Source organism: Daphnia magna, linkage group LG5, assembly GCF_020631705.1.
Source record: "Daphnia magna isolate NIES linkage group LG5, ASM2063170v1.1, whole genome shotgun sequence".
Lineage (NCBI taxonomy): Eukaryota > Metazoa > Arthropoda > Branchiopoda > Diplostraca > Daphniidae > Daphnia > Daphnia magna.
In genome coordinates, this window is record NC_059186.1 from 7137216 (window position 1) to 7149970 (window position 12755).

At 40.4% G+C, this 12755-nt stretch overlaps 2 protein-coding genes and 1 long non-coding RNA gene across 3 annotated transcripts; 2 read left to right on the top strand and 1 right to left on the bottom strand.

Annotated features, from left to right (window-relative positions):
- The first annotated feature begins 6336 nt into the window (after nucleotides 1–6336).
- Nucleotides 6337–7322, top strand: LOC116934898. Its single transcript, XM_045173599.1, has 4 exons — nucleotides 6337–6622; nucleotides 6683–6852; nucleotides 6915–7016; nucleotides 7124–7322. The coding sequence occupies exons 2-4, from the start codon at nucleotides 6703–6705 to the stop codon at nucleotides 7268–7270; spliced, it is 399 nt and encodes a 132-aa protein (XP_045029534.1). The 5' UTR covers nucleotides 6337–6622; nucleotides 6683–6702; the 3' UTR covers nucleotides 7271–7322.
- A 508-nt stretch (nucleotides 7323–7830) lies between these two features.
- Nucleotides 7831–9218, bottom strand: LOC123472327. Its single transcript, XR_006646748.1, has 5 exons — nucleotides 8443–9218; nucleotides 8228–8386; nucleotides 8142–8171; nucleotides 7996–8063; nucleotides 7831–7940 (listed from the first exon to the last, which is right to left on the bottom strand). It is a non-coding gene; the product is annotated as an uncharacterized LOC123472327 (long non-coding RNA).
- A 2629-nt stretch (nucleotides 9219–11847) lies between these two features.
- On the top strand, nucleotides 11848–12627 carry LOC123472645 (suppressor protein SRP40-like). The gene is made up of 2 exons (XM_045174522.1): nucleotides 11848–12046; nucleotides 12116–12627. Exons 1-2 carry the CDS (start codon nucleotides 11848–11850, stop codon nucleotides 12625–12627), a joined length of 711 nt encoding a protein of 236 aa, XP_045030457.1.
- Nucleotides 12628–12755: the final 128 nt, after the last annotated feature.

Genomic DNA, 12755 nt, shown 5'->3' on the forward strand with positions numbered 1-12755 from the left:
TTTTTATTTTTTTGTCCCATATAGCCCCGGTCTCCCCTACTGAAAACGTGCTTCACACACACGTATTAGCGCGAATTGAAGTTAACTTTATTTTGGACCATCTGCATAAAGAAAAAGGTATTGTACCATCTTTGTTAGACATTAAGTAGTATCCGCTTCATTGGCAAGTCAGAAAAATACATTGAATAATGTTTGGAAGGAATCATTCGGGGGGTTGGCAACTCTATAAGTCTCTCTCAACTCTCTCTCGGTTCAATGACTCTGGTAATGAATGTTACTTTCCATTTAGTAAAGCATTGAGTGTCATTTTTTAAAATCAAATTAGTATTTCTGTTTCGTACTCGAAATCTTCATCGATAACATTTGTGCTATTTTATTCGAACACGCAAAGTTTAAAGATGTAGAAGAATTTCTATTGTTGTTTTGAAGCAATACATCATAGTTTAATTTATTTTCCTTCACTTGCCCACCCTTTTTTAAGCTAAGGCTGGGCCATATCTTTTAAAGTGGGTATTTTGAACGAAAGAAAACCGCTTGAAAAGCACCTACCGATCAGGTATTTATCAGATAGGTAGGTCGGTGCGGTTTAACGTGTCTCAAAAAACATCCAAGGTGACAGTTGAAAGTGCCAGAATACGTGCAACTGCGAATGTTGCAATCACTGAAAAGACAGCTAAAGTCATAGTCAGCAGTTAGTCATAGTCATGTGCTGACTCTTAATCCTTTAAATGTAAGATGGCCCAATCAGCTGGCGATCATTCGAAATGGAGGGAAATTCGAATGCCTGGCGAAATTATACAGCATTTGAAAACAGAGCTCTATTACAGCCTGTTATCTCTAGTGTGTCGTAACCTCTATATTTATAATAATTCGTGAAAACTCAATGTCTAATTGACATTTAAATAATAATTACAAAGCCAAATTCGCTGTTCAATGACAATCGATTTGTATTTTTTAATTCTTTGTAGCTTCGATTAAAAATTGGAGCGTAGACAGTGTTAAATAAACACAAACATAACACAGAAAACAAGGGATTTAGAAGTTTCCTTGGATAAACCGTTTACCAGCGACTGATCTTCATCGGCCTTGACAGTGCACGACGGCCCAAAAAGCTGTTGTTTGGCACCTACAAAAACAGGAGCGTTAATTCGTATCTGACTGACCACTTCAATTGTCATGGAAAAAAGTGTATTCATTACCTTCAACGTTTCCCTGTTTAATCACCGTTATCTTAAATGGAGACTTACTTGTAGTTTGAATGGGCAGTGACAGCGAAGGCTGTTTTGCCCAAACAGAAGGTAACTTGGGTGGAGGTTCTTGTAATGTATTAGGGCTCCGGTGGTCTGAAAGACTCGTAACACTTCCAGCTGCACTGATAAACGGATTCTGAACTATGACTTTAGCTGTTTTTTTCAGGGATTGTAACATTCGCAGTTGCTCGGATTATAGAATTTTCAACGGTCACCTTGGATGTTTTTTCAGTTATGTCACAAGTCCTGTCACCTGTTAACATACTCCTAGGAACAGGGCCCACTTCTGGGGATAGAAAGATTAAAAATTATTCCTACAAATTATAGAAACAAAACCATTTAGTCTTAAACGGGAGCTTACTTACTTTTAAAGGAAGGTAACTTGAGCAAAGGCTCTTTTGATGAGTTTGGGTTTCGGTGGTTTGCACGACTATTAACACTACCAGTTGCACTGATAATAGGATTCTGAACTAGGACTTTAGCTGTTTTTTCAGTGATTGCAGCATTCGTAGTTGAACAGATTATGGCACTTTAAACTGTCACCTTGGATGTTTTTTCAGCCACGTCATAAGTCCCTTTGACCTGTTAACTTACTCATAGTAACAGGGCCCGCTTCTGGGGATAAAATGATTAAAAATTATTCCTACAAATTATAGAACCCAAACTATTTTAGTCTTATACGGGAGCTTACTTTTACTTTGACCAAAGCCATTGACTATAGCGTATTTACAGTTGCGATTACTGAACCTGCCGCCATGAGTGCTGTAAACCTAGAACATTCGCTCACTCGGGCTGAGCGAATGGAAAAGCTCACCCGGGCAGAGCTAGCTCGCTACAACTCGTGTTGTGTTTATACCAATGAATGTGATACCAGTGAAAGTCAAGAAAGTGACGTGGATGGTCAACTGGGAGATGAGGATTATGAGGATAATTTTGATAATTTTTTATCGGCGAAAGCATCAGAGCTCTGCAAAGACTTCACTGCGGTCGACATAGCCCACATAGCACAGGTCAGTCACACAGACATCCGCAGTTCATCCAAAACGGATAAGAGTGATATCCAACGGACATCCGTGGAACTTCCCGATCTCAAAACTGGATGTCCCTCGGGTATCGATTGAATATTACAAAACCTTCCGGGAAGATGCCATCGGACATTGTAAGAACATCCGAAAGGACTTCTTTTGGCTATAAATAAGATATTATAAGAAAAATGCACTTTCCCGAGTAAGAATTCGAACCCAGTTCTCCCGCATCGAAGTCGGACACTCTGACCATTCTGCCATCATATTTCGTCGAAATATTATATATTTTGTCGAAAGACATGGCTCACCTGGTATCTTGCCGTACGCCCCTCTCTTTCCGAGACTGGAGATATCTTCACAGGGCCCGGCTCGACATCCTTCCTCTTCGGGGGCACTCGTGGTTTTGCTCACAGGAGCAAGATACGAGTTGCCGCCGATGCGGAAAGGAAAATGAAACCGGGTTTCATGTGCTTAACCACTGTGAAGAAGGTCTCCAGCTCGCCACCAAGAGGCACAACACCATGCAAGATCTCTTGGAGTCGCTGCTAGTCAAGCAGGGACACGACGTCACGATCAACAATGCCTTCCCCGGGCAAAGGTTAAGACCGGATGTTGAATTTCAATTATCCGGTTCCCGGGTGATGGTCGACGTCGTGTTCTGCTATGACCAACCAGGGAGTATGGAGAATGCCTACCAGCGGAAATATGATAAATATTCTTCGCATGGGAGGATTCTCCCCCTGGTTGTCGGGTCTTTGGATCATGGTACACCAGGAACGACGAAATCCGTTCTATTCTTGGAATCAACGGAAGATCCTGGGGTGCCTTCCGATTCAAGGCCCGATTGGCAGCGATCCAGGGATCAATGGATATGGCTTGTGCCCATTTCCATCATGGTGCACCAAACCCCGAAGCTAAGGAAATCCCCCCCCCCCATCCCGTAGAATCTCCATACCCAGTAGATTAGTAGACTCTTTCCTATTTATTTTATTTATGTAATTTTAGTAATATTTTAAAATGCACCCACCCCATACATGTTTGTTCTCCTTCCGGAAACCCCTCCAAAAACTAAACAAACCATTCTGCCATCCCATTCACAATCATTTTAAGTATATTTTGTTACGAAATCATGTAAAATAATTGTGAAATGTTTGCTGCTGGCGATGCCTAACAGCTTTCTTATATAATTATATGCTTAGTACAATTTTGAAAACCTGCATAGACTTAGAATTATTTTCATTCTAGTGTTTATATTTTGCTGTTCTTGTTACACTACGAATCACTCATACAAATTATCGAGCACCTCGATATTAAAAAATGTAAATGAAATCTAAAACCTAACTCCTCATTCAAAAATTTATTTTTTTATTTTTTCAAAGATTTTATAAAAAGCCAAGAGTTTGTCTTAACCCCCAAACTCAAGCTAGTCCTTCCGTGTGCCAATCCAAGCACGTTGTGGTGGAAAATTGAAGTCCACCTTAGTTTAAAAAAAAATTATTTTGTCATTCAAAAACAAAACATTAAACAATCTTCTTGGCTGTTGGATGGACGTCCATAGAATAAAATTTTTGAACATCCATTTACACTTCAATTGTTACTATCCGACGGACATCCCTAGAACTACTCATAGAGTACATGGGTATCAAACGGATGTTCGGCCATGAATCGGACATCCGACGGCAGAAGTGTGCTATGTAGGAGGTAATTGTAAACTTTTAACTGTATTTTTTGAAATTTTGAATTCGATTTTGTACTCCTATTCTTAAATCCCCATTCACCAAGGCGTACTAATTACCTTAATTATATTGAGACAATTGCGAAATGACGATGTTTATTTTAATTTTACACCAATGAGATTACAAAAACACAGCGGCAAAAACAAAGGGGAAAAGGTAACAGACTGAGGGAGGAATCGGGAGAAGACTGACTGACTGACTGGCTGACTTCGACTGCCGACTTGACTCGACTGCCTCAATGACTGCCTCGCTGGCCAACTGGCTACTCGACTGCCTCAATGACTGCCTCGCTGGTCAACTGGTTACTCGACTGGCTGCTGGGGAAGTTCGTCCGTCTTTTATACGGCAAAGCAGAGAGTCGAATTTAAAGTCAAACGAGGTCAGGCGTGTTCAAAAATATAAGGTCGGCGGGAGAAGGCTGGCTTTACGTCAGAGTAATAAAAGTAGAAAGTGGGTCATTCGGGGCAACAAATTTGGGGTAAAAACAGGGCAATAAAAGCAACGCGTTCAATTTTACCGTTTGAATTTTTTTTTATTTGGTCGGCGGATCGTTACAATATGCCCTGCTCGGCTGCTCCGTAATGCAAACGATCTCAATGGATTCATTCAATTTTGGGCTATAACTATACCTATATCATGCAGGCAGTTTTCCAGATCCGGAAACCACGTCATGTTCCGTTAATTTTTCTTGGGATCTGGCTGAATGGGAAAGGTGCAATAAAAGTTTAATTGATTACCTCGTTTTGAACCAAAGCATTACTAAGACTTTTCAGCTTCAATGAGAGAGGATGCCAAAGGGTGACGACGATTCGCAAACCAAACAATGTTTTACCGGAAGTTAATCAATAACGAAGAACAATTCAGAGATTGGCTAATTTTTTCAGCTACAAATGGAAATTTGTATTGTCTACCTTGCTTCTTTTTTTGAAAAACCAAAGTAATTTGGCCTCTTCTGTTGGATTCTGTCACTGGAAAAAATGCCATCAAATGCTGAATGAGCCCGAAGGCTCAACAGATCATCGTAACGCTATCACAACATTTTTTCTTTGGTGTGAAAAAGTTAAGGGCCAAGCCCGAATCGACAGGTAGTTTGTTGCAACCTACTTAAGCGAAAAATCATGTTGGAAATCAATTTTGAAGCGATTGCTATCAGCAATTTTCTTCTTGTCATCGAGAGGTCTTGCCTTCCGTGGTTCAAACCAAATCATTGGCTCCCCCCAAAACGGCAATTACCTTGGTGTGCTAGAAATCATTGCTGAATACGACACACTTTTACCCAATCACCTTAAATACTACGGCAATAAAGGAAAGGGAAATGTGTCCTATATTTATCGGTTAATATATGCGAAGAATTTATTCAATTAATTGGAGAACACGTGCTGCAGTTTATTGTGAAAGAATTAACGCAAACAAAGTACTACTCAATTGTATTTCAAAAATTAGTTCGACTTCAACTGTGTTGACCTAGTCTATTTCAGCTCTTTACAGCAGACGATAATTAATTTTTGGTCTTCTTGGTCTGTTGTACGCCCCTTTTTCCTCAGATCTTTTCTAGCTCTGTTACAGCTCAGTCATGGCGTCTAGCTTTAGTCCGTCTGAAGATTCCGAAAGTGATTCGAGTAGTGGTAACGTAAGACATACAAGGAAAACACCCCCAGTTGCAAACCGTAGGGAAGTAGTTTACGTGCTACCTGCCGACCCAGCTGTTGATGGGCCAGCCAACCCAATAGACGGAAATCCAGGGGCGGAACCAGGGGAACCAAACGCTACTAGACCAGACGAGTATAGTTTCGAGTTATCGAGGAGAAAGTCAAAGAAATTAAGGAAGTTAATGTTCAAAGGAGCTAGTTCGGCCGAAGCCAAAGTTTGGAGGAATAGATTTACTCCAATTTTTCGTAAGAAATCAGTAAAGCTACAGATCCCCGAGCTAGATGAGGCCATTTACAGACGGCTAAAAACACTTAAAAACTCTACAGCCTCGAAGGCTTTAATTGACCCTCAGGAGAAATCTCTTTCAGCGTTGCAATATAAGATTATCGATATTGCTCGTCCGTTACTCTTCCTTTGGGAAAACAAAGCAGGCAGATTCAGCTAGTCGTGAGGCGGTTCGCACGGCCTTAAATTTATGGGGAGGCTTGTTTAGTGATGTGACAGAACGTCGCAGGGCAAATATCTTAAAACAGACTAACCCTTCATTCACTACTCTGCTCTCGGAACCTGGCAAATTTGACGAGGAGGAATCAACCTCCCTTTTTGGCTCACATTTCATTCAAGAGATGGTTACAACTTGATCTCAGCCAACGCGACGAAACGGTAGGACGAATGTGACCATCAATTTGTTGCACCGTTTCGTCGCGTCTTCTAGACACCGCTACGCGTGCTGCCCCCAATGGCACCATTTTTAATCTTTGGCACTGTCAATAGCAGACTCTTTTTCAACGATTTGAAAAAATTTTCCCGGCGATTCAAAATTGGGAAAGCAAGTTAAAACATTAAGTTTAACACGTTCAAAACAAAATCAACTTCAAAGGCATTGTTTAAGGGGTTTGAGACATTAACAAATTATTACCAATTAACTGAAGCTTTGGAACTAGCTCAATCATCGTAAAAGGTATTTATGTAAAAATACTTGATATTTCAAATGTTACCGTAAGCTAAAATGTCACGATAGTTTAATTAAATCATTTAGGAATGATCGAAGAGAATGATGTGAGGATGGAAGATGAATTTTATGATGATGACATGGAGCATGATGTGATTGAAACTGGAGAGATCCTTTCACAACAAAAGTACAAATCAAATAGCATTGTGGTTGGGCAAAAGTTCCCTAATTACATAAAAGTATGAAGCAAGCAAGTCTTGTACATTTATATTTGATACGATAACCATAAATTATTTTTCAGGAACAAATGGCTGAAAGGACTAAACGGAGTAAAGAGAAAAAGAGAGAACTGAGAAATGGTCCTAGCACAAAAAGATCCAGAATGAGAAATTTACAGAATCAGGTTAGTACTAATTATGAACAAAGTTACTCATGAATTTGTTATTTAATTATTTAGCTATCCTCTAACACTCAGTATCAATGACGATTCATTATTTCATTCTAAATTAGATGGCGACTATGGCCCGAGAAAACGAGTGCCAATTTCTCTGCCTTTTAATGAGTAAAAATGACGTAAAGTATTCGTCAAACATCATTGTGGAGGGATCGTTTGCCAAAAAATTTGAGGAGCGGATAGAATTTCGTGATAATTTTTAATTTTTTTCCCTTTGATCTTTGATCTCAAGGGATTCCTTTACCATAATGCTGAAAAGGATCCATCCCGCCGGAAAAATCCATCCCGCCATAAGAGATCCACACAAAAAAAAAAATTTCTAATACTTCTGGAAAGTGGTGTACAGCCTCAGCGGAGGCTTGTACAGTTCTGATTTTTTTTTCACGAATACATCTTCAACAAATGTATTTGTAAAAAAAAATTAAAAAATCTATCCCCAGTATTTACCTCGCAAATCAGCGAGGTATATACACGGAGGCTTACGGGTATCCGCGCATTTTCTAACACTTGTGGTGGGTACTGTATATGCCACATTTGCATCTTTGATTCAATCTTACCTGAATTATAGCAGACTTGATAAAAGAAAGGATCCTTTTTTTAGTACGCAGGCTCATTCACAGCAGAACTAGAGTGCCATAAAGGAATTATTTTTTTTTAAATCACACATTATTTTTCTTGTTAAAAGGAATAGATCACTCACTTGAAAACATTGACCTCGTATCAAGATGAACACTCAATACCAACAATAACACTCAAAGATAGTTTTCTTTTGTTGTGCATTGTGGACCTTTCCTTTGGACATCCGCTTAATATTTTTCTAGTTTTAGTGAATATTCCATTTCTTCAATCTTTGTGTAATTTTGAGAAATTTATCTAAAATAAAAACTTTGTTATATATGCCATATTCGCATCTTTAATCCAATGTTACCTGTATTATAGAAGACTTGATAAAAGGAATGATCTTTTTTGGAGTACGCAGGCTCATTCACAGCAGAACTAGAGTAGATAGCCATAAAGGAATCAGGTAAGTTTAACATACATTTTTTTTCTTGTTAATAGGAATAGACCACTCACTCGAATTTTGTAGAATTTTAAAAATTTTATCTAAAATATAAATTATCGTTAAGTAGACTACAATTTCAGTTAAAATTCCATTGTACCTGAATTTAGAAAAGTTGACGAAATAATATAGGGTCACGTAAGTTCTAGCATGCAGTTTGCTGAGAACCCTTTTGTTGAATGGCGGCACATAAGTACTTTTCTCCGTTGATAGTGATTAGCCCACCAACTCGATTTTCATGGAATTTTGGAAATTTCATCTGAAATAAAAAAAATTTCAAGTAAATCATGTATGCATCTTTAACTTCTATTAAACCTTAACAGTGGTCCCATCGATCTCTTTCCTAAAGATGACAATCCAAGTATCATCAGCATTTAGCGGAGGACAGCTTGAAGGAATGGGGGAAGCAGCAGTGGGGCTTACAGGAAGATTCAAAGAAGGAGTGCCCTGTAAATCTTTGATCTGAATGATAATTTCTCCGTTTTTTCGCTTCGCTCATCAATTTGCAACCGTTTCCTCTACCCACTTCAGACAAGTTGCGTCTTCTTAAAACCGCACTTCTTTCCTTTCTTAATTTTTTATTAATGGACTTCAATGAATCTCGATTTCTATTAGGTTTCCCCATTTCTTTTCCACAAATATACCACAAAATACTGTTTACATGATTTTTCGCGCCCAAAACGTCTGCTGTTGACAGAGCGAAAGAATTAAAATTGTGCCATTGAGGGCAGCACGCGTAGCGGTGTCTAGAAGACGCAACGAAACGGTGCAACGAATTGATGGTCACATTTGTCCTACCGTTTCGTCGCGTTGGCTGAGATCAAGTTGGATGGTTAAGGCAGCAAATGACGAAGCAGCCCTGAATTCTATTGGCCACATGAGCGGGCCCTTAAACCGATCTAGCAGTGGTAGATCATTCCGTGGTGGCCAGCACGGAAACTACGTGAGCAATGGCGGCACGTTCAACTTCCGGAACCATCAGCCGGGTTCATCCATCACTTCCCAGAGGGGAACCACTTCAACAAGAGGCTTCAATAATCAATTCAACAACCGCGGAAGGTATGATGTCGTTCTTTTTAGATCATTAAATGTAGAGAAGGAGAGCGAGCCTATTGTAGCCGATAGGTTAAGAGATTTTGTACAGTATTGGGGTCAATTTACTAAGGAGCCATGGATTCTTGATGTGGTTTCTGGTGGTTTAAAATTAGACTTGATTGAGAGGCCTGTACAAGTAATTGAACCGAGTAATATGGCGTTAGGGGAATCTCAGACTATTTTATGCAACGAGGATGTAGCTAATTTACTGAAAAAGAGGCGGTATCGGAGGTGGCGAATCCAGTGTTTATTAGTAGTCTCTTTGTCATTCCGAAATCTAGATCCAACCAGCTGACTGGCTGGCAAAACTAGATTTAAAAGATGCTTATTTTACAGTGCCGATGCACTTATCAGATCAAGAATTGTTACAATTTAGATGGTAGGGGAAAATTTATCAATTTAACTGCCTACCCTTTGGACTTTCATCGGCCCCGTGAGCCTTTACTAAATTGCTGAAACCTTTGGTTGCCTTCTTTCGGGAAAGAGGGATCAGACTGGTGATCTACTTAGACGACATCTTAATTTTAGGGTCATCCAAGGAGAGTTTGACAGAGGACGTCGGCCTCGTCAGATCGGTTTTGAAGACGGTAGGGTTTATTGTCAATGAGGAAAAATCGATTTATGAGACGTCCCAAAATATTGAGTTCTTAGGACTGATTGTCGACACAATCACAATGTCCTTGTCGCTTTACCAATCTAAAGTAAATTCATTGATTGCCTAATGTAGAAAACTTATTTCTCAATCGAAGTTCTCATTGAGGGAAATTGCTAGCGTGATGGGGAATTTTTCATGGGCGATACCAGCGGTGCCTTTTGCAAGAGCCCACTACCGCAATTTGCAAAGGCTTTATAACGACTATTTAAAGCACACGGCGGAACTTGATAGCAAGGTGAGCCTTTCAGAGGGTGCAATCGTAGACCTTCGTTGGTGGGTGGTTCATTTACCTTGCGTCAATGACAAGTCTCTAGCCACAGCTGAACCTTCACTCACTATTTGTTCCGACGCGTCTCTACTAGGGTGGGGCACAGCGTGTAATAATATAACGGCGAATGGCCCCTGGTCATCCGCGGATAACAAGCGACACATAAACGAATTAGAATTGCAGGCCGCATTTAATGCGCTTCAGGCGTTCGCCCATTCGATAAAGAATACAGCCGTATTGATCATGATGGACAACACGACGGCGGTAACATACGTGAATAAGGCGGTGGGCACAAGATCTAAAGAAATGTGTAAATTAGCAATAGAAATGGCTTCGTGGTGCGAGGCAAGGGGGATTTTACTTCAAGCAACTTACCTTCCGGGGTCTCTAAATTCGATTGCAGACACGGAGTCGAGACGCAGCCACGATGCGAGCGATTGGCAACTGGCAAAGACAGCCTTCAGGGCCATATCGATGAATTGGGCGATCAGCATAGATCTATTTGCGGCATCTTGGAACGCACAGACACCGGAATTTGTCAGCTGGTTTCCACAACCAGGGGCGTCCCTGAACGATGCGCTGTCATTCAGTTGGGTGGGGTTGTAAGGTTATGTGTTTTTCCCATTCTTCCTGATCAAGAATTGCTTATCCAAGATAAGGAGAGAGAAGTTGGAATTAATTCTTGTTTTACCGTACTGGCCTAGCCAGCCTTGGTTTCCGGTTCTTCTGGAGTTGGCCTCGGCAACCCCAGGCATCTTCAGGCCATCGGGGAACCTGTTACTATCATTTTGGGCTACCCACGCCCACTCTGCATGAAGCCGACTTTACTTCTGACCGCCTGGAAGTTGTCAAGAGACGTTTTGAAGGGAAAAATCTTCCGGAACCAGTTATTAAGCTCCTATTGGCAGCCAACCGGAAGACCACACTCATTGCTTACAAGTTCGCCTGGCGCTCTTGGCGTAATTGGTGTATGGGATAAAGTATCAATTCCATGTCAATTAATATAGCTAATATCCTAAATTTTTTATCGGACGCGTTTGAACATGGACTACTTTATATTAAGGACTGGACACTTCGATGATTCCTATGTCTCCCATGTAATTTTTTTTACGTCGATATAAGACAAAGAATTAAAAAATGATTGCTGAGTTAATAAATGTTCCTATACCTAAATTGAATTGTTTAAAAGATATTTCCGTTTTACTTTCAAGAGAACGGGTAGAAAGTCGACTTGACTCATTCGCCATCTACCTGCCAAACGGCCTAAGCTCCTGCTACTTGGCGTCGGCAAGCGGCAAGATTTGAAATCAGCTTTTCTTTGTTTTGTGTATGATCAGCTCATTAGCATAATTTTCGACTTTTGGCTTAAATAAAGATAAAAACTACCAGTTTCTAAATTTTTTTCCTTTTTTTTCCTGATTTCGATTTGCGTGCCCTACCCTGAAATAAGCAGGACTCGAAACAATAAAGAAAAAAATGAAAAAAAAAAGGAATACCATTTCTTCAGTTGTAATTATGGCTCCAAAGTGTATAGTCAACGGCTGTGACTCTGTCCAGAAAAGGTGATCCCAAACATGCTTTTTTTTACGGGATGCCGTCGGACGAAAGACGAATGAAGTTATGGTTGTCTGTAATCGATAGCCATTCCGGGTTACGGCCAATTAGAAAACATTGTAAATTACAAAATGCGGTGGTATGCGGAATGCATTTCGGCGACGAAAGTTTTCGTAGCCATTCAGTGTCCGAAAACCCGAAACTGCTATCTAATGCGGTGCCATCAATTTTTGTTGGTGTCTTTGATGCACCAAATAATAGTGGTACTCCTCCATTAGAAGAAGAGTTATTGGAACCACCAACGAAAAAAATTCGATTGTCTTATGTAGTAACGCACGAATTTGACGGTAATAAATTACACAGCTAAAAATTTAACAGTCCGATTCCTTAATTTTAATTGTTAAATGGTGTTATAGGTGACTTACCCGTTTCAGAAGACGCTGTTGTCGGCGTGCAAGAAATACATAATCCTCCCAATCATATTGCTGTTAACGGTTCCGGTGATGAAGAAAAGGATAGCGCTAATGACAGCGGTCCCGTCCGTGACATAAGCGCGTCAAAGTTGTCCGAAAGTGAAGGAGATTTCCATATATCATCGCATCACTCCGATTCCGGCTGCCATTATAGTTCTTCCACAAGCTTTAATTCTGACTCTGAGTGCGAATGGAGTGCGTCCAATAGCTGTGATTCTGATTCCGAGTGCGCTTGGAGTTCGTCAAATAGTTCTGATACTAATTCCGATTGGGAACTCAGTTCGCAGGAAGACTGTGATACTGATTCTGACTTCCAAGAAAATGAATTGGACCATTTGGAAACACCGGACTCTGACAATGATGCACTTCTGCGACCGAAACCAGCTTCTTCGACGGAAAATGATCTGAAACTACCAAAAAGGTTAGGCGCTTGCAAAAACAAATTGTCCGGCTGAAAAAAATAGGGGCAAGCTAGAAAACAGAATAAGTGATTTGGAGAATACCATTTCAGGCCTCACTTGCCCCGAGATGAATCTCATTAAATCAATGAAAAAGAAAGTACAGAAGGAGACCCATGGAGCTG